The sequence below is a fragment of the Branchiostoma floridae genome, chromosome 1 (genome assembly GCF_000003815.2).
Source record: "Branchiostoma floridae strain S238N-H82 chromosome 1, Bfl_VNyyK, whole genome shotgun sequence".
In the NCBI taxonomy this organism is placed as follows: domain Eukaryota; kingdom Metazoa; phylum Chordata; class Leptocardii; order Amphioxiformes; family Branchiostomatidae; genus Branchiostoma; species Branchiostoma floridae.
The window spans coordinates 23,106,788-23,123,329 of record NC_049979.1 but is presented as its reverse complement, the minus strand read 5'-3'; the positions used below and the strand labels follow the sequence as shown (position 1 = coordinate 23,123,329).

The 16,542-nt window shown below is 40.5% G+C and overlaps 2 protein-coding genes across 2 annotated transcripts; one reads left to right on the top strand and one right to left on the bottom strand.

Moving 5' to 3' along the window:
• Nucleotides 1-46: 46 nt before the first annotated feature.
• Nucleotides 47-12,289, top strand: LOC118413074 (bifunctional lysine-specific demethylase and histidyl-hydroxylase NO66). The gene is made up of 16 exons (XM_035816222.1): nucleotides 47-233; nucleotides 786-1,065; nucleotides 1,583-1,725; nucleotides 2,313-2,452; nucleotides 3,263-3,362; nucleotides 3,796-3,909; nucleotides 4,079-4,185; nucleotides 4,369-4,476; nucleotides 4,871-4,905; nucleotides 5,144-5,322; nucleotides 5,962-6,066; nucleotides 6,533-6,674; nucleotides 7,185-7,302; nucleotides 7,718-7,817; nucleotides 8,149-8,235; nucleotides 10,939-12,289. Exons 1-16 carry the CDS (start codon nucleotides 174-176, stop codon nucleotides 11,008-11,010), a joined length of 1,890 nt encoding a protein of 629 aa, XP_035672115.1. The 5' UTR covers nucleotides 47-173; the 3' UTR covers nucleotides 11,011-12,289.
• LOC118413084 (multiple coagulation factor deficiency protein 2 homolog) lies at nucleotides 11,783-16,453 on the bottom strand. Its single transcript, XM_035816235.1, has 4 exons — nucleotides 16,254-16,453; nucleotides 15,631-15,723; nucleotides 14,410-14,591; nucleotides 11,783-13,880 (listed from the first exon to the last, which is right to left on the bottom strand). Exons 1-4 carry the CDS (start codon nucleotides 16,406-16,408, stop codon nucleotides 13,756-13,758), a joined length of 555 nt encoding a protein of 184 aa, XP_035672128.1. The 5' UTR covers nucleotides 16,409-16,453; the 3' UTR covers nucleotides 11,783-13,755.
• Between the last annotated feature and the right edge of the window lie 89 nt (nucleotides 16,454-16,542).

The following is a 16,542-nucleotide window of genomic DNA, read 5'->3' as shown; positions in this document are numbered from 1 at the left end:
ACAAATGATAGAGGATTTTTAAGAAAAGAAGGTAGAGAAACCGTCGGGTCAGAGGTTACAAAGGTCAGTTTTTTTTGGCGGCACGGTCGACCAGTCAGGCCAGGCGACGCGTCGACGAGCGAGACTAGTACAGGGACGTTTGATGATTTGTACTGTTTATCCGTCTGACAAAAATGGCGCAAAACATCCCCACAAAGAGACAGTCAGCTTTCGGGGTCTTCGTGAAGTCTAAGGTAGACATGGCAAAAAATATTGTGTCTCTGAACAGCTGCACGACTACCTCGTCGGCACACATGTATGGGGAGGGGGGTATACATGTTAGTGTATTGTTGTATTGTACAAATGTAGTTAACCACCTTTGCATCACCAGGAAAATTTGATCATTAACCATGGCTATGTTAATATTAGTTGACAGGTCACTGCACATTGGTATCTCTTACATAAAAACATAATACAATACATTACAACACAGCAAATTTGTTTTGCCACTTGAGACTTAATAATACATTTGGTATATTTTAAGCCAGACTAAACATAAAACCTTGGGTCATGGAGTTAATTTCGCAATTGAACCTGAACATACAAATTAGATCTACATTGTACTTCGTAAACTGCAGCGTGGAGCACTATCCCCCTCGTATGTTTGATATAGTCATTCTGTAGTGTTGAACATGTCCGAATGTAACGTTACAGTACAGTACAGTAGAGTAGACTTCTTTCGGTTACTCAGGATGAAAGTGATTGTTTGTAACCAGTCATGTTTTGTTATACTTTTCTGTTCCCAGGTGAAAGGACCCACTATTCAACAGACAGGTGCGACAAAGACTCCTAAGACTCCTTCGAAGATAAGGCGTCTCAGCATTAGGAAGTCCACTCGTAAGATCAAGCATGCCCTGAAGGGGAAGTCAGGTTCCCAGCCTGTGGCTGCACACAAGGACATGCCTGTCACACAGAACACAGGACAGGGGGAGGAGGGGGTGAAGCTGAAGGGGTACAAGATGAAGACAAGCCCAGCAAGGGTACAAGAACCACAGCGCACAGGAAGTCCTGAGGAGAATAGTATTGGTATGAATGCTGTGTTAAAATGGCTACATAACTATCTTCCGACGCCTATACGTTCTGACATCCCCTACCCCTAGAGAAGTCAGAATGTAGGGGCGTAGGAACATAAGAGTGTTGTAACATAGGGCTGTCCCTGTTGAACTCAAAGTTAGGCTTTTCAAATTGGGTTTCTATGCAAGTGTAACAATAAAAAAAACTGTAGATGTCTTGATATTGTGAAGTCATTCTGCTGATGCATACTCAGTAAAAATCCTAATGAAACTCAATTTCATCCTGTCATCTACATTTGTACTAACTGCTTTCATCACATGTAACCCATTTTTCATGAGTATAACTATAAGTCAGTTGATGGTTTAAACTGAGACATTACAAAAACAGGTTTTGATATGTAAAACTACTAGTATATTTGTATAAAGTATGGCACAGACAAGAACTGTTAAGTTAAGGACCTTGCCATTGACCTGATCATATGTACATGTACTTCAAACCATGAACTGGCTTATTGTCACTTTGTCAACAGGAAAGGGTAACATAAAGACTAACATCAAAGGCAGTCAGAATGTGCAAGCTGGACAGAAGTTCCAGGAGAGAATAGCAACTCAGCATCCACAGAAGAGGAAACCGTTTGGTATTGAAGACAGTGATGACAAGACTCCAGTTAAGGTGATGTCTGTACTGTGTTTGTTTGTAATATGTATACATTTAGTCGTTCTTCTGTAGGTATAAGTAGTCTGTAGCACCAAATCACATACTGACATTGTGTCCTTAGTGATAGTGTGATTTTGCATCATGCCTTAGCACATAATACTAGTACTTTTGCACTGTGTTTGATAATCATCTAATTGATTAGAATAACTATTTCCCCCTGATTCTTTCCCATATACGCTGCTGAAAGGCAATTCTATGTCTAGATCTATACCTGTTCCAAAGGGAAAGATAACGTTTTGCTGTGTTCTTTCCCATCTGTTCTAAACAAATAAGGTCAATGTCCTGGGCAGGTCCTGTCACCATGGTTACTGGAGATATAGCAGATACCTGGTGGTGTTTAATTACATAATTTAGAAAGTGGCAGGGCAGAGCTGGAGTGGCTGGTTACCATATACATGTATATCAATTTGTTTGAGCAAGATAAAACAGCAGTAATTTGTTAGACTACACACTAGACCATATGAAGGTAAATATAATACATGTGTATATTGGCTTGCAAATGTTGTGTCTCTAATTTTAAGCTTTGTTTTCCCTAACTACAGAGGGTGAGATCAGACACAGCTAAGAGTGTCCAGTCCCCTGCCAAAGCTGTGGATGTAGGGGAGGTGGAGGATAGCACAGAGGAGGCGGAGAAAATGTTTGAGTGGCTCATCCATCCTGTCAAGAAGGAAAAGTTCTTCAGGTCAGTTTTGAATTATTCTTTCTTTATTCTAAAGTTTTATAAACGAGAACAACATACATGAAGTAGCACTCTCCTTTGCATATAACATAAGCACATGTAGATGATCACAGAATGTCCCTGTGATCATAGTGTGAATGATGTTTTCATTTAAAGTCGACAGCATAGTACAATACAAACTATATAAGATTTTGATAAAAATTTTCAAAGCGATGCAGGGCTCGAAATTCATTTTTGGGATTAGGTGCACTGGTGCACCCAGCTTAAAAAATTGGGTGCACCCAAAAATTTTTGGGTGCACCACTTAAATTCAAATAATAACCTAATAATAAAACTTAGTTACAATTATCAAATTCTTAAACACGTACCATGACAGACATTTTTATTATCTTTCTAACACTTAGATGTCAAGAATATGATGATATGATGTATACTACTTTGATATCTTTACATACATAAACGCAAGAAAATATTTGGGTGCACCCACAGAAAATAATTGGGTGCACAGCTCCAATTTTGGGTGCACCTGGGTGCACATGCACCCAGTATTTTGAGCCCTGCGATGTGTCAGAAAAAGTAATTCCCCAGTACTCCAGCTTGTGCAGAAAAAAATGCTGTTAGATGTAGATCACTTTTCAAATGTTCTTGAAATGTAACAAATATGCACTTCCAATGATACAAACAATTGTTTCAACCATGACCTTCAGAGCACAAAAATCTCCATTCTCCTTCAACAGCAAAATTAAGTCCTTGCCAAAGTCCAATGAATTAACAGTAATTTGTGGTTTGATTATGTTGCATATGTTACTGCAGTGAACTGTGGGAGAAGAAACCCTTGCTGGTAAAGAGACACCTGGAGTCATACAACGATGGCTGGTTTAGCACAGAAGACCTGACCAAGATTTTACACGAAGTACGTATTACCACTTACAGCACGATCGCATTAGTTGTAAGTCATCATATGATTTTGAAACTGTAAACAAAAAAGAAACCCCAATTTTTCCATAAAAAGACAGCCCAATTTTGTAGAACATGAGCACGACTATCCCAAGAATGCTTTCAGTTTATGCTTATAGTTTATGATTGCACAGCATATGTGACTGGGCCTGCAGTAAGCTTACTTCTCACACACGAAGACATAGGGCAGTGCAGCACAACAGGGTCTTGAGATTATGATTATTAAGATTTTCTGTCATGGTGCTATTCCTTTCCTTGTCTGAAAAATAGATGAATGCACGTGATTACAACCTAAACAGAGAATGTGCTATAACAAAGCACTGATAAATTTTGCAGCACGGGATGCACATCATATACGCTAACACACAACCTGCATGTCTGTATTTCAGAATGACATACAGTTTGGGAGGAACCTGGATGTTACCACGTACGAGGGTGGGCAGAGAGAGACCCACAATCCCCCAGGGCGAGCCAACCCTGCTGTTGTGTGGGACTACTACCAGGTAAGGCATTAGGCCATGTTCATTCCATTATTTGTCTGTCGAGTTTTGTTGTGTCAGATTTTAAGTCTGTGTAAAAAGCTTGCTTAAGTGCTGTGTTCCTGTATAACAGGCTGTACTCAGTATTAAGTACTACATCTACTGTATATTAAGACTTGACACTTTGTTGTAGAATGGCTGTTCTGTGAGGCTGTTGAACCCACAGACTTACTCCCAGGGAGTCTGGAGACTGTGTTCCACCCTACAGGAGTACTTCAGCAGCATGGTTGGTGCTAACATGTAAGTCTGCTATGCTGTTTGGTCTTTTTTGGCAACCACAACTATTGGTAGATGATTCCAAGACTGTAGAACTGTTTGCGTCAGATCTGTTTGGTAGTTTACACTACTTTTATTTTTTCTATTTAGACTGTATAAGACAGCTTGTTGTTGACATGAAGTGTTTTACCTGTGTTTTATCCCCAGTTACCTGACTCCCCCTGGCACCCAGGGGTTTGCTCCCCACTATGATGACATTGAAGCTTTTGTGCTCCAACTGGAGGGTAAGAAGCACTGGAAACTCTACAGCCCCAGGTACCATACTGTCTCATTACTTAATACACATGTAGTTCACTTTATTTCTTGCAATTTTGTATAATGGTAAGCCAGTTTCTTGGGATGTCCCTGTAGCTCAACTGGTAGCAGCCTTACAATGAGCTCCTGGTTCCAATTAGTTGGTAACTATGAGATCCCCGTTAAAGTCTGGAAAGAGCATGTCTGTTGGGGCTGCACCTGTCTTTTGAAAGACCCTGTCAAACTATATCCTGCTACTGAAACAGTAAGGAAACTTTCTGCCCTTTGTGCCACTAGGCACTGTAAAGGTCTGAAAGAATGAATGAACAAATAAAGCCAGTGGTATATAATAATGAATTTATATGTTGAAAATTATCTGGAATAACATTTAATATTGTTGCTCCTATTGACACAGGAATGATGCTGAAAAACTGCCAAGATTTTCCAGTGGTAGGTTCAATCACAATCGTGTACACATACTTTTATACTCAGTGCCTTGTAAAAGGGTTGCTATTACGTTGACACAGGCTGGACATCCAAGTAACAAGATACAGCAATAGCAGATACTCCAGCAACTTGATATGATTTTGGAAATGGCCAGATATTTCAGATAGCATCCACTATCTTTTTGTTAAATGACAGGAACTTCATACTCAATGCGTATATGTAACTTGTTGCTACTTCACAGGTAACTTCAGCCAGGAGGAGATAGGAGAGGCTATCCTGGACGTGACCCTGGAGCCAGGGGACCTGCTGTACTTCCCCCGGGGCACCATCCACCAGGCCTCAGCCTTACCTGACACACACTCACTACACATCACTGTCTCCACCTGTCAGAGGAACACGTGGGGAGATCTCATGGAAAAGGTAGGGAAAGATCTCCCAAATCATGTCTCGGTATTCATGGATATGGGGAACCAAGGTGGTCTGGTTAATTGTTAGGGTTGTTGACTTAGAATCTAAAAGAATCCCTAGCTAGCTACTCCCAGTGTTTTTTTCTTTGGGAAAGGTATTTAACAGCTATTTCTTCACTTGACACAAGAAAAATGATACCTAGCTGTGGTTTGATACGTCCTTTCAATAAGTCATGTTGACAAATGAAAAATATGGGGTCCTGTGTTTGACAAGAGCCACACCTCAAGCACATTGAAGAACTCACTACACTGCACACGTGAGTGGGTTAAACCTTAACAGTTTAATCTTCCACAGCTTGTATGTACAGTTTAGAACTTGTGTGTTACACCCAAAGGTGATTTTCAAGATATGCAAAATATGGCATAGTAGTTATATGCTACAATATTGTGCCCTTGGGAAAGCTGCACTTCATACGACTTCCCTCACTTCACACAGGTGAAAAATGTCCCTTGGATAGGACATCAAAAGGAGATCACATGTTTGAGCAGAGACACATCTTGAGTATGTTTAAGAACCCACCACACTTTTAGAAAAGAATAGGGCTCCTTCCTGGTGTAATTATAAAACTTTGATCTCCTACTTTTCCCCCAGCTTGTGCCAGCTGCATTGACAATGGCCTTCAGTGAGGATGTGGAGTTCAGACAGGCCCTACCTCGGGACTACCTGGACTACATGGGGCTGGCTAATGCAGACCTGGTGAGTTGTAACCATCTCCTGGTCTATTAGCAATAGTTTTACTTAGGGCTGTATACCCAGTACTAGTGCAATGTTGCAAAATCATCTAGGTTCAAGGTCCAAAATACACAAATTTGATCCATATGGCAATACAGAGGGATTGTATTGTACATTATTTAATGATAGAAGCGAGAAGAAGTTGAACCTGTGCATACTAGTATACTTTGTGCTTTTTGTTTTATATCCTTACACAATGTGTACTTCACAAGGAACTGCATTCTATTCACTTTGACCTGTACTTAGATTGTTAGAGAACATAAATGTCCAATAAAGTTCTTCATTCATTATGAAAAAGCCTTGTTTTGCAGTCCTGTATACAAATGTGTATTTTAACTAGGTAGGCTATGTTATGACACTGGAAAAATGTTTTCAGTAGTTGCTACTAGCACTACAGAATTGAAATGACCTGGATGCAATCCCCTGTCAGGATGACCCCAGAAGGAAGGCGTTCCTGGAGACCCTACAGTCCTTGCTGTCCAGACTGGTGAACTATGTTCCTGTGGATGCAGGGGTGGACCAGAAGGCTGTGGAGTTCATGCGTGACTGTCTACCACCTGTCTTTACAAAAAGTAGGTTATGATGGTTGTTACCTCTGTAAAAATGGAGGTACTGTTTTCATGTTTGTCCTGGAGTATTTCAGTGAGGTATGACAACCTAAAATTCTGGATAAGGTTTATTGGAATTGGCCACAACATGGAAGGGATGGCAAAACAGGTGTATCAACATGAGTATTAAGGTCTCTTTGTGAGTACAGTTACAATGGTGGGTTTCTGATGTTTCCTTTTGGCTACTACATTTAGAAATGCCCCTGTGGAACCTAGAATGTCTGCGTTTAAAAAAATTTATAGTCCATATTTGCCACATTTATCTTTTAACAAACTACCAGGGTACTTAATCTTGTCGTTTGGTTGTGTCAGTTCAAATCAGATCACTTTCTTTGAAGATGAAAGTAGAATACATTTTGTACATTTTTGTTTTTTATATATACTCAGCGTTCAACGGTTGTGAAAGTAACTTTTGTCCAAAGCATTTGTCTTTCCTTTGTGCATAGGTACATTGTTGTATGTTTCCTCCTGTAGACGAGAGGGCCTGCAGTATCTATGGGTGCAGAACCAGGCTGGAGAAGGGCAGAGTGGTCGGGTCTGTGGACCTCAAGACCAGCACACCAGTCAAACTCATCAGGAAGGGGGCAGCTAGGTTTGTTTGGACCATTGTTTTCTTCATGAGAAACTCAAATTGGGGTGCAGGGCACTTTTCTTTGAGGTCCTGAAGGTAGAAGTAAGGGTCAGACAAAGTTAAGAACATGCATATTGTGTTCACAACTTTTGTGATACAGTAAATCTTGAAATGTTTGTGGCAATTTTGTATTTGCTATGATCGCTCCACTGTAGAAGTACACTGCAAATATGCATTTCCAATGTACTAGTATTACTACAGTAAATGTACTACAGAACTGTTTCAACCGCAAACCTGTGAAAAGCTCCATTCCCACCTTACTGAAATCAAGGCTGCACGAAGATACACGTAACTGGATTTACTGTCATATGTTGAGTTCAGTGATACTAGTAGTAAGATGATTAAGCTGATGTGAGTTTCCCCCCCCCCCCCTCAGACTTGTGATGGAGGGTGAGCAGGTGTTCCTGTACCATGTGCTGGAGAATGCCAGAGTCTACCATGGGGCCGAGCTACAGCCCATCGAGGTGCCACCCGAGGTGAGGGAGACCAGGTTCATTTGTTCAGACCCTGTAGTCCCTAGTGTAGTGTGAATTTCCTTACTGTTTCAGAAGCGTGATAAATTTTTGCAGGATAGGTTGCTTGTTCTTTCCCTTTAATATGCTTAAGGCACCTCCTCAAATATGGGACGCTCATTTTACGTCCTGCATTTGCAACTGAGAAGCCCCACCCAGCATTGAAGTAGGGTCTCCCAGTTACCAACTAAATTGAACCAGTGAGGCTGCTTCCAATTAAACTCCATGTTTAAAGCATATGACTCGTTTTGTAAACTTGCCCATTTGGATTGACTATGATGTATTGTCCACACAGGCTGCCCCAGCTATTGAGTACCTGATGCACTCCTACCCCGAGTATGTCACTGTGGACAGCTTCCCTTTGGACCATCAACAGGACAAGGTAAACATTGCACTTAAAGTGTAACTGAAATGAAATCGTCTGTAGCATTTTCTACCAATAATGTAAAAATTTGATCTTTTCTGAAAAAGTCAATGCAAGTTTCAAATCAATTGTCCGTCCGGAAGTCCCTCAAACAGCGACATAAAAATGTGTACTTTGAGCTCTTTGCTGGAACTAATTAGGAACACGCCGTGACGTCATTTTAGTTAGTCCCTACTAGCTGGTATGGTTGACTAGGGGAATAATATACATTTGATAGACCCGTATCTTATAAAGGAAACATAATTCATTGACGAAACTCGGCACGACTAAAGAACACATACTTCACTTCACTTGAAGGGAATTTCGTTCGTATTCACGCCACTAAAATATATCTTAGAGGCACTTGAAGTTGATGCACATCCCAAGCGTGCGTAACGCAAGCGGGGAGAAAGTTCATTATTGTAGCGTGTGGAATAAGCGGGGACAAACAGCCATCGCTTCTTCTATACACAAATAATAGCATTAGCTTACATTATCCTCAGTAAGGAGGCCATGCTGTACATTAATTTGAAGATGTTTTCTAGCGGAAACGCAGAAGTTTGTGCCTCTTTGCGGTCTCAGCTTGTGTCTGCTAGCGAAACCGGGACTAAAGCTTCGGTCGCGTACAAATATACAACAGCTGAGCAACTAACTACGTACAGTTCGCCAGGATTTAAAATGAGAAGCAACCTCATTGCCACAAGAAATGCGACTCAAAATACATTCCCACTCAAAGTATGTGTTTGTTTACAAACCTGTAAGCTTTTATCGGATAGATAGTACGTCGTAGACTGACTATTTCTAGTCATGAGCACGGCCGATAGCTAAACGCCTCCAGATTGTGACGAGTCCGTGAAACATTTTGAGAGTGACTGTTCTTTCTGTCTCATATTTGTCTGCACAACAGACAGATTTCGTAAGCTCCCAGTGATTCGAGGAAAACACACAGACTGGTGTTTCCGTGATAGAAAATTCGAAAAGTGTGGTTAAATAATAGCGCATGGCACGGGGCCGCCATTTTTTGTGAGGAATTTTTCTTTGTTGTTGACGACGAAAAATCCAAGATTCACTCGTAACTAGGTTTTACGGAGACCATATCAGTACTACATATCAATGCTACAATATTCATGACAAAATCTAGCGAAAAAAGTGCCAAGTTTGTAGCTACACGAGCAAAAAAACGAGTTATCGATGACATAGTAACGAGTACGTACATGCTTGTGGTCCCGCAACCCCGATATATTTTCCTTTGTTTACATGCTCCGGCTGAGGTTACGCTAGAAGTTTTTATACAAAACCAAACTATCAACAACATGTCCACCGCTAAGACACTACACAACAGACAGATTTCGTAAGCTCCTAGTGATTCGAGGAAAAACATACAGACTGGTGTTTCCGTGAAAGAAAATTTGAAAAGTCTCAGGTTTTTAGCGCACGGCCGCCATCTTTTTTGGGGCCATTTTTCTTAGAGTTGTTGTTGTTGACGACGAAAAATCCCAGATTCGCTCGTAACTTGGTTTTACGGAGACCAAGAACTACAATATTCATGACAAAATCTAGTGACAATTTTTCCAACGTATTTTGAATACGGTCAGCAAATTTTCGTGCTTGAAAATCTTGGGACAGCGTCGGCATCATTGTTGTTACGAGTTCGGTATAAGCGGTTCACTTTGTTATGAAATCTATCCGGACGCCGACAAAGATGTAAAATCCAAGAATCATTTGTGCTGTTTTGTGTCGGAGTCTAAGCGTACAAGTACTTCACAATAATGGCAACACAGTTATGACCAGAACAAGCGAAATACAAGGTAAATTTACAGGGTGAATTACTACTAGTATGTGACAGATAAACGTCCTGCAGCTGTGATAAACTGTTGCGAATTCACCCTTCTCCGCGCGCGTTCCGTGACTGGGAGTCGGCAGACCAGCGGTGTCAATAGTTGGAACTTTTCCTGCGATAATCCTTCTGGTCCTCCCACAGCTCTCCCCAATCTCAAGGTTCATGTTGAAGTACGAGGGCTCGAAGTGTGCGGAGCTCGAAGTGTGCGGAGCCGTAGATGTCGCGGACGGAACCATGCCGATGCCTCTGAACAAACTTGATACATAATTTTGTACACTGTTTTCTAGCTCGCTGAGACTCTCAATTTGTCAGCCACAGTTCTGTCATTTTTAACTTTGGGGAATCTGTGCATAGATATCCCCTCGGTAGACTGACTATTCTTACAGCTAACGCCATGTGGGCCTCCTGCGACACAATAACTTCTACTGGACTATGTACTAACACGACCTGTACTACAAGACGCCATTACAGCGGACGGGGGTAGAGCTACTAGAAGAACGCGACTCTCTAAAATGACGTCATGCATATCATTTGAATTCGCCCTCGGATGCCCCAAATCGCACTTTTTGAAGACGTTTTAACATTACTTCCCGACCGAATTATCACATGAAAAATATTTCAATCTAATAGCGAGGAAATGATCCTCTAGATCGTTAAAAAATAAATTGTATTCAATTGTATTTCTGCAAGTCTTTAAGTGCTCAAAATACTGTCTGTACATGCATATTTCTGCACCGGTACACTTATTGGATATTTGTGTAAAGGTAAACAATACATGTACTATGTATTTGCCTGAAAAAATTACCTTGGTGGTCTAATATCTTGATTTCTTGAAATTGCAGATTGACTTGGCCATGTTGATGTTTGAGAAGGGAATCATCATTGCTCAAGAACCAGCCTCTGTAGATAACTGACTGTGAGACCCACATGTATGTAGCATAACTGGATAAGGATGTCAGAGGTCAAATGGTTTATCACCCTTGGCTTGCATGAACTTGCTTGACTATCCTTTGTTTGAACTTGCTGAACTGCTATTTATTTATATGTACCTAATCATTGTTGAGACTTCTATGGATTGCTGCAATGTTTGTTGCTATGGTCAGCACAGGAAAAGGATAGGATGAATTACATGGTACATGTTTTTCTGGTGCCAAAGATGATACCACAGTTTAACATTGAACAAGATGTTACATATCAATGTATCATGTAACACTGATAGAAGATATATATGTGTGGGATAATATGTTAACGGACAAGTGTGAAATTCATGTAATTAATATTTCAACAGCTATTTCTGTGACTTTTTCATAAGTGCTAGTATTGTACAGTGCAGTCTCCTTGTAGTGTAACTTGATTGCTATATTAGAAGGATCATTGTTGTAAGATATTTCTGTGACCCAATTTTGCGTTTCCTTCTAGTGTGTAAGTCAGATTGAATTGTTGCTTTACTATAGTTAGTTGCTGTCTCCGATAGATGTGAAACATGGAAGTATAAGACTAGTTTTTGTTTTTATGAAGATTGAAGAAATCCACTGCTACAGTAAAATTTGATTTGTAATGGCTTTTTTAGTGTTGCATCTTTTACGATTTTACTTTCTGTTCGACTGTATTGATTTATGCCCTGTGCACCATTTTGCTATGATCTCAATTTCCATTGTTGTACAAGTGTTGTATGCCTCGTTTGAGGGGGGGGGGGGGCTTAAAGGGCTGGAGTGGAATGAATTTTTGTCCTCATGCTGTAACAATACATGCTGTTGATGTTGTGTTAGACATTTAAAACTCTCCTCTCTTCTTTTAATTATTATGTAGGTAGTAATTCCCTGTAACTCCATCCATCAGTCCCATAGTGTGACTATGTAACAAAATATAGTACACCAGGTGCCTTTATACACAACTGCTGTGATTTGCTTCCCATTTGAAATTCTTTTTTCAGGTAAAGATGAAGTCTGCTGTATTCTTTACCATCTATGTTACTTTACCCTCCATTTTTGTGCTTACATGGTACTTTGGGAAAGATCCATTTAGGGATGAGCAACATGGCTTTCAGATGTTATATGAATGGCTGATATATTTTGCTTTTCTAAAATGAGTCATTCTGTATCATTGGAATGTTACTGTTGGAACTATTAGTGTGAAAAATGTTAACCTCGCTCAATTTACAGGCCTTTCTACTTGGTCAGCAGAAATATAACCGTGTATAAATACCACAGCAGCTCGTAGAGTATTCTTTTGCTTGATATAGCTCTAGAACTGCTTATACCATTGTCACAGGAAAATAGACGACTACTGTAAATCCCTCTAAGTTTGGGGTGACTTAATTTCACAGTAGGGAGGGAATGTAGTCTTTAAGGTTAGTGCTATGGTCACATACTGTACAGTAATGGAAACAATGGCTTTAAGTTTGCGGTCAAGAGTTCACTGCAAATATTGAAAAAATAATAATAACATCCATGACAATTTCAAGAACTCTGCTTGAACATTTATATTCCAAAAAAACATGGTACACTGCAAGCCTAACTAATACAAAACTGTATGCTCCAACAGCCAAACTGGACTGTGCGACAAACTAACAATACTCTTCATGTAAACTAAGATAACATCAGTGCCCAATTCTAGACTTTGGTAACAACACATTTAAGACAGATTCTCTAATGAAAAGTAAGCTAACAGTTCTAAACTAGCCTCTCAATGCTTCATTTACAATGAATAGTCTACAACACTACATTTAAGTGGGTATCTCACTGGACTAAGTTGTGGTAGGCATTGGGGTCAAGCTGTCACTGGAAATAGCACATTTTTTAAAGTTAAAAAAATTGCATTTGACGCACAACAGTGAATGTCCTTCATCCACATCTATCGTATCACTGAAAATCTCTTTAGTGAATTACTTTTAACATTTCACATTGGTTTTTAGTACAGTGGCAATACTGTGGTTTCCGATAAAGTTATCTTGTACCAAAACTGAGAATGAGACATTCTAGTTGTAGCCATTTTGTTCATCTAGGCTTCATACTCAAATGTATTGCAGGTCAGTGTGGCTGCAAGGGAAAATTGGCACAAATTTTAAAGTCGACGCATTTCATACTAAAATTTGTCGCAGTCCAGTGAGACACTTTTGCTTTACTGATCATAACCGGTATCTGCACAAAATACATCTTTATCTGCAAACATGACAGACAATCTGGTAGGTAGAATTGCTTCCCATCTTTGTAAAAATATCCATCTTAGATATCCCACTCTTCATGTTTGACTACTTTGAGGCACCATGGGAGAAGAGTGAAGGTTCACTTCATCTCAACTTACTGTGTACAAATTGCGAGATATTTTCCCTCAAATGAACATATAGCTACAAACATGATATGTACATGCAAACACCTCTAAAGTACATTACACCACTAAAATGTAACATCTGCTCAAAACTTGCACTCACTTGTTCAACAGGCAAGTCTACCTGCTTTAGAAGGCCTTTACATCTGTTTTTGTGGGCAGGTGGACACTTCAGACACATTTTTTAATGTCAATGGTAAAAAAAAATTATCCAAGAGACAACAAAAGTATCCAAATTGTCCAGGTGGCCCTTATGAAGAGGTTGTACATGTTTGACTGTATTTTCTCTATCACTAGTAGTTGTAGTTGTTTGGTGATGTTGTTCCAGCCTCCTAATGTTCTGATTTTTGCCTTGCATATTTTTCTTCGTCCCGCCTACGTGCCAGCACATACTCCAGGTACGTCAGGTAACCGTCGTTGTTAAAGTCATCGTCCTTCAGCACTTGGTCAATCAGTTCTGGAGAAAAAGAGTTACCATCTATTACATGTATATCATGTATATGCATAGAAGATGTAGAATCAAGGATTCCACCTATTGATAGCCTATTTAACATCTATCTGCATCCATCCCCTGAAATGATAGAAAGAAACACATTTGAATGTTTCAGAATATATTCGCCTGTATCAAAGTCGTGCATAATACCGGCACGCCGATGAAGCTTAAGACATCCAGGTAATAAGATGCGCAAAAAGCATCTACTCAAGCAACTGGATATTATATTGTAAACGGTCAGACGTTTCAGATAGCATCCACTGTCTTTCGTCAGTGACACTGACTCGTGCATAATATGTACATTTTGTAGCTGGTTCATGTTTTTTCGGTAGAAAAATTCGGCATTTGCGGTGCTTCTTTCTTGATCGATATGTTACACAATACATTGTTTGTCTGCACTGCATTGGAACACCCTAACACAACAGAGTTTCTGGTGCTGACTTGTGTAGTACCACAATATTAGCATATAATATAAGCAAATCCTGGTGCTGACCTGTGTAGTACCCCAGGGCCTCCGCCTGCATCTCCTGCGGGCTGGGCGGCGCCTTCCCCTCCTTCAGCCGCTGCTGGATCTCCGCCTTCACCTCGTGCATGTCTTCGTACGGCATCATGTGGGACAGGGCCGTCAGGATCTCCAGCCCGTCCAGACGGGAGTCGTTGTTAAAGTCGTGTAATCTGTGAAATGGCCATATGCTAGCATGTAGACAACATTGACGTTTATGGCAAATAGTTTTGAATCCGCCTACCCCCATCGTTTATGCATTCGCTCAGACCCTTGTGGCTAGTGGCACAAAATGCAGCAAGATTTCTTGCTATTTCAGTTGAGTAGAAGGGTGTATTTTTCAACAGGGAGGTGTCCTTTGACCTGCTCAAGGCATCTCGTAGAACACGGGACCCCCTTTATCATATATAGTTTTTTACGTTCAAAGACAGGGATGGCGGGGACTGATTGTAAACATAGTCCCTCCACACCTTGCGGAATGATTTGCATAAATGTTGAGGCTTTAGGTCACTAGAAGAGAAGTAGTGTTACGCGGGTACCTCAGTGGACTGCGCCAATTTGCACTGGGGGTACGATATCATTAAATACATACATGGGGCCTTTTTTTACCATTTAGCCAATTGGAATCTTTTCGCAGTTTTTGTCGACAAATTGGCGGCAGTTTACCTTGATTGGCGTAATTTGACGCAGTCCGTTGAGATACTCCCTTGAGTTACAAGAATTTTCAGCACCAAGGACGGACTCCATATGATGGACAGAAACATGTACTAGACAAGGGAACGGTAAATCCACCAGTGACAATTATCCCTGGGAGTGTAAGCGTAATAAAACTGACAAAGCTGTGCTTTCCAAAATCATTTTGAAACTGAAGTACTATATTGTAGTTTTAAAAACCAACCCGAATTAGAAACAGAAGTACAAAAATGCAAAAAACACAGTGTTTGCTTAAACAGCAGGTTACCACGGAGCATGAAAGAGGTGATGATTTAGCACATGGATAAAAAAATACGTTTCATGCATTTATAAGGTAAACATCTTCTTAATAGATGCACCACTAAGCAAAGCATGTGCACTTGGAAAGCTCGCGATATATATAACTTTGTTGTGTATTCAGCACCAAGGACAGGACAAATGTGCTAACAAGGGTTTGTATTCGGGATTACCATTACTCTTAAGATTGTGGGCAAGGTGAAGACTTCGATAATGTCTTACTTGAAGTAGTAGAATTCTAATTCTTCGGCCGACATTTCGCTGATATTTTTCTTGTCCAGATCGTACAATTCTTGCAAGTGTTCCTTGATATGTCTGAAAATAATATACATGAATGCGATTAGAGGTTAATGTTTCTAACAACAAAGCTAAGGATCGTAATCATACGTTTGTATGCCCACACATAATCTATCTTTCATGTATTTTATTCATCCAGAGACAAAACGAAAGACCGGTGAAAAGAGGCCGCAGGATCGCTATTGACATATTCATGAATAGCGCAAATCTGGTACGTGTGGCTTGTGCCATGTCATTACATAGTCATTAGTGGCCGGCTGGGGGGAATAGACGTCAGTTAATTGTGGTTATATGGGCGACCCCGGGCGATAGAATTGAACCATATGGACTCAATGATATAGTATTGAATTGCTCAGGCGGCCCTGTATTCTATTTAATTTTGTAGAAACACACTACATAAATATACGCCTTTGTCGTGCGAATTGATTTTTTTTTTAAGGAATTCATCTTTCTCTGTGATAACGAGAGGAAAATAAACATACATACGCATACATGGAGCACCGTACGTATACGCGTATACACGACAAACAGGTGGGATATATACTTACTCTTGATCCTGGACGATATTGGAGTCACGAAACCTGTTGCCCTTCTCATCTACAGCGGTTCTCCCATGTGTCCCGTGACAATGCACGGGTGGGTGAAATAAAGACGCTATGTACAGCGTACAGATGACTATTGAGTCCAGCTGGTTGCCCGCCATGTTTGAGACGCTGATGCTGTGTGGTGGCCGCGCCTCCTCCGCAATCACCGTGAATAAACATGAGCTGCTGATGGAGTGGGAGAGACGGGGTAATGACGTCACTGGGACGTGTGAGGGGTACTCAGTAAAGGTGC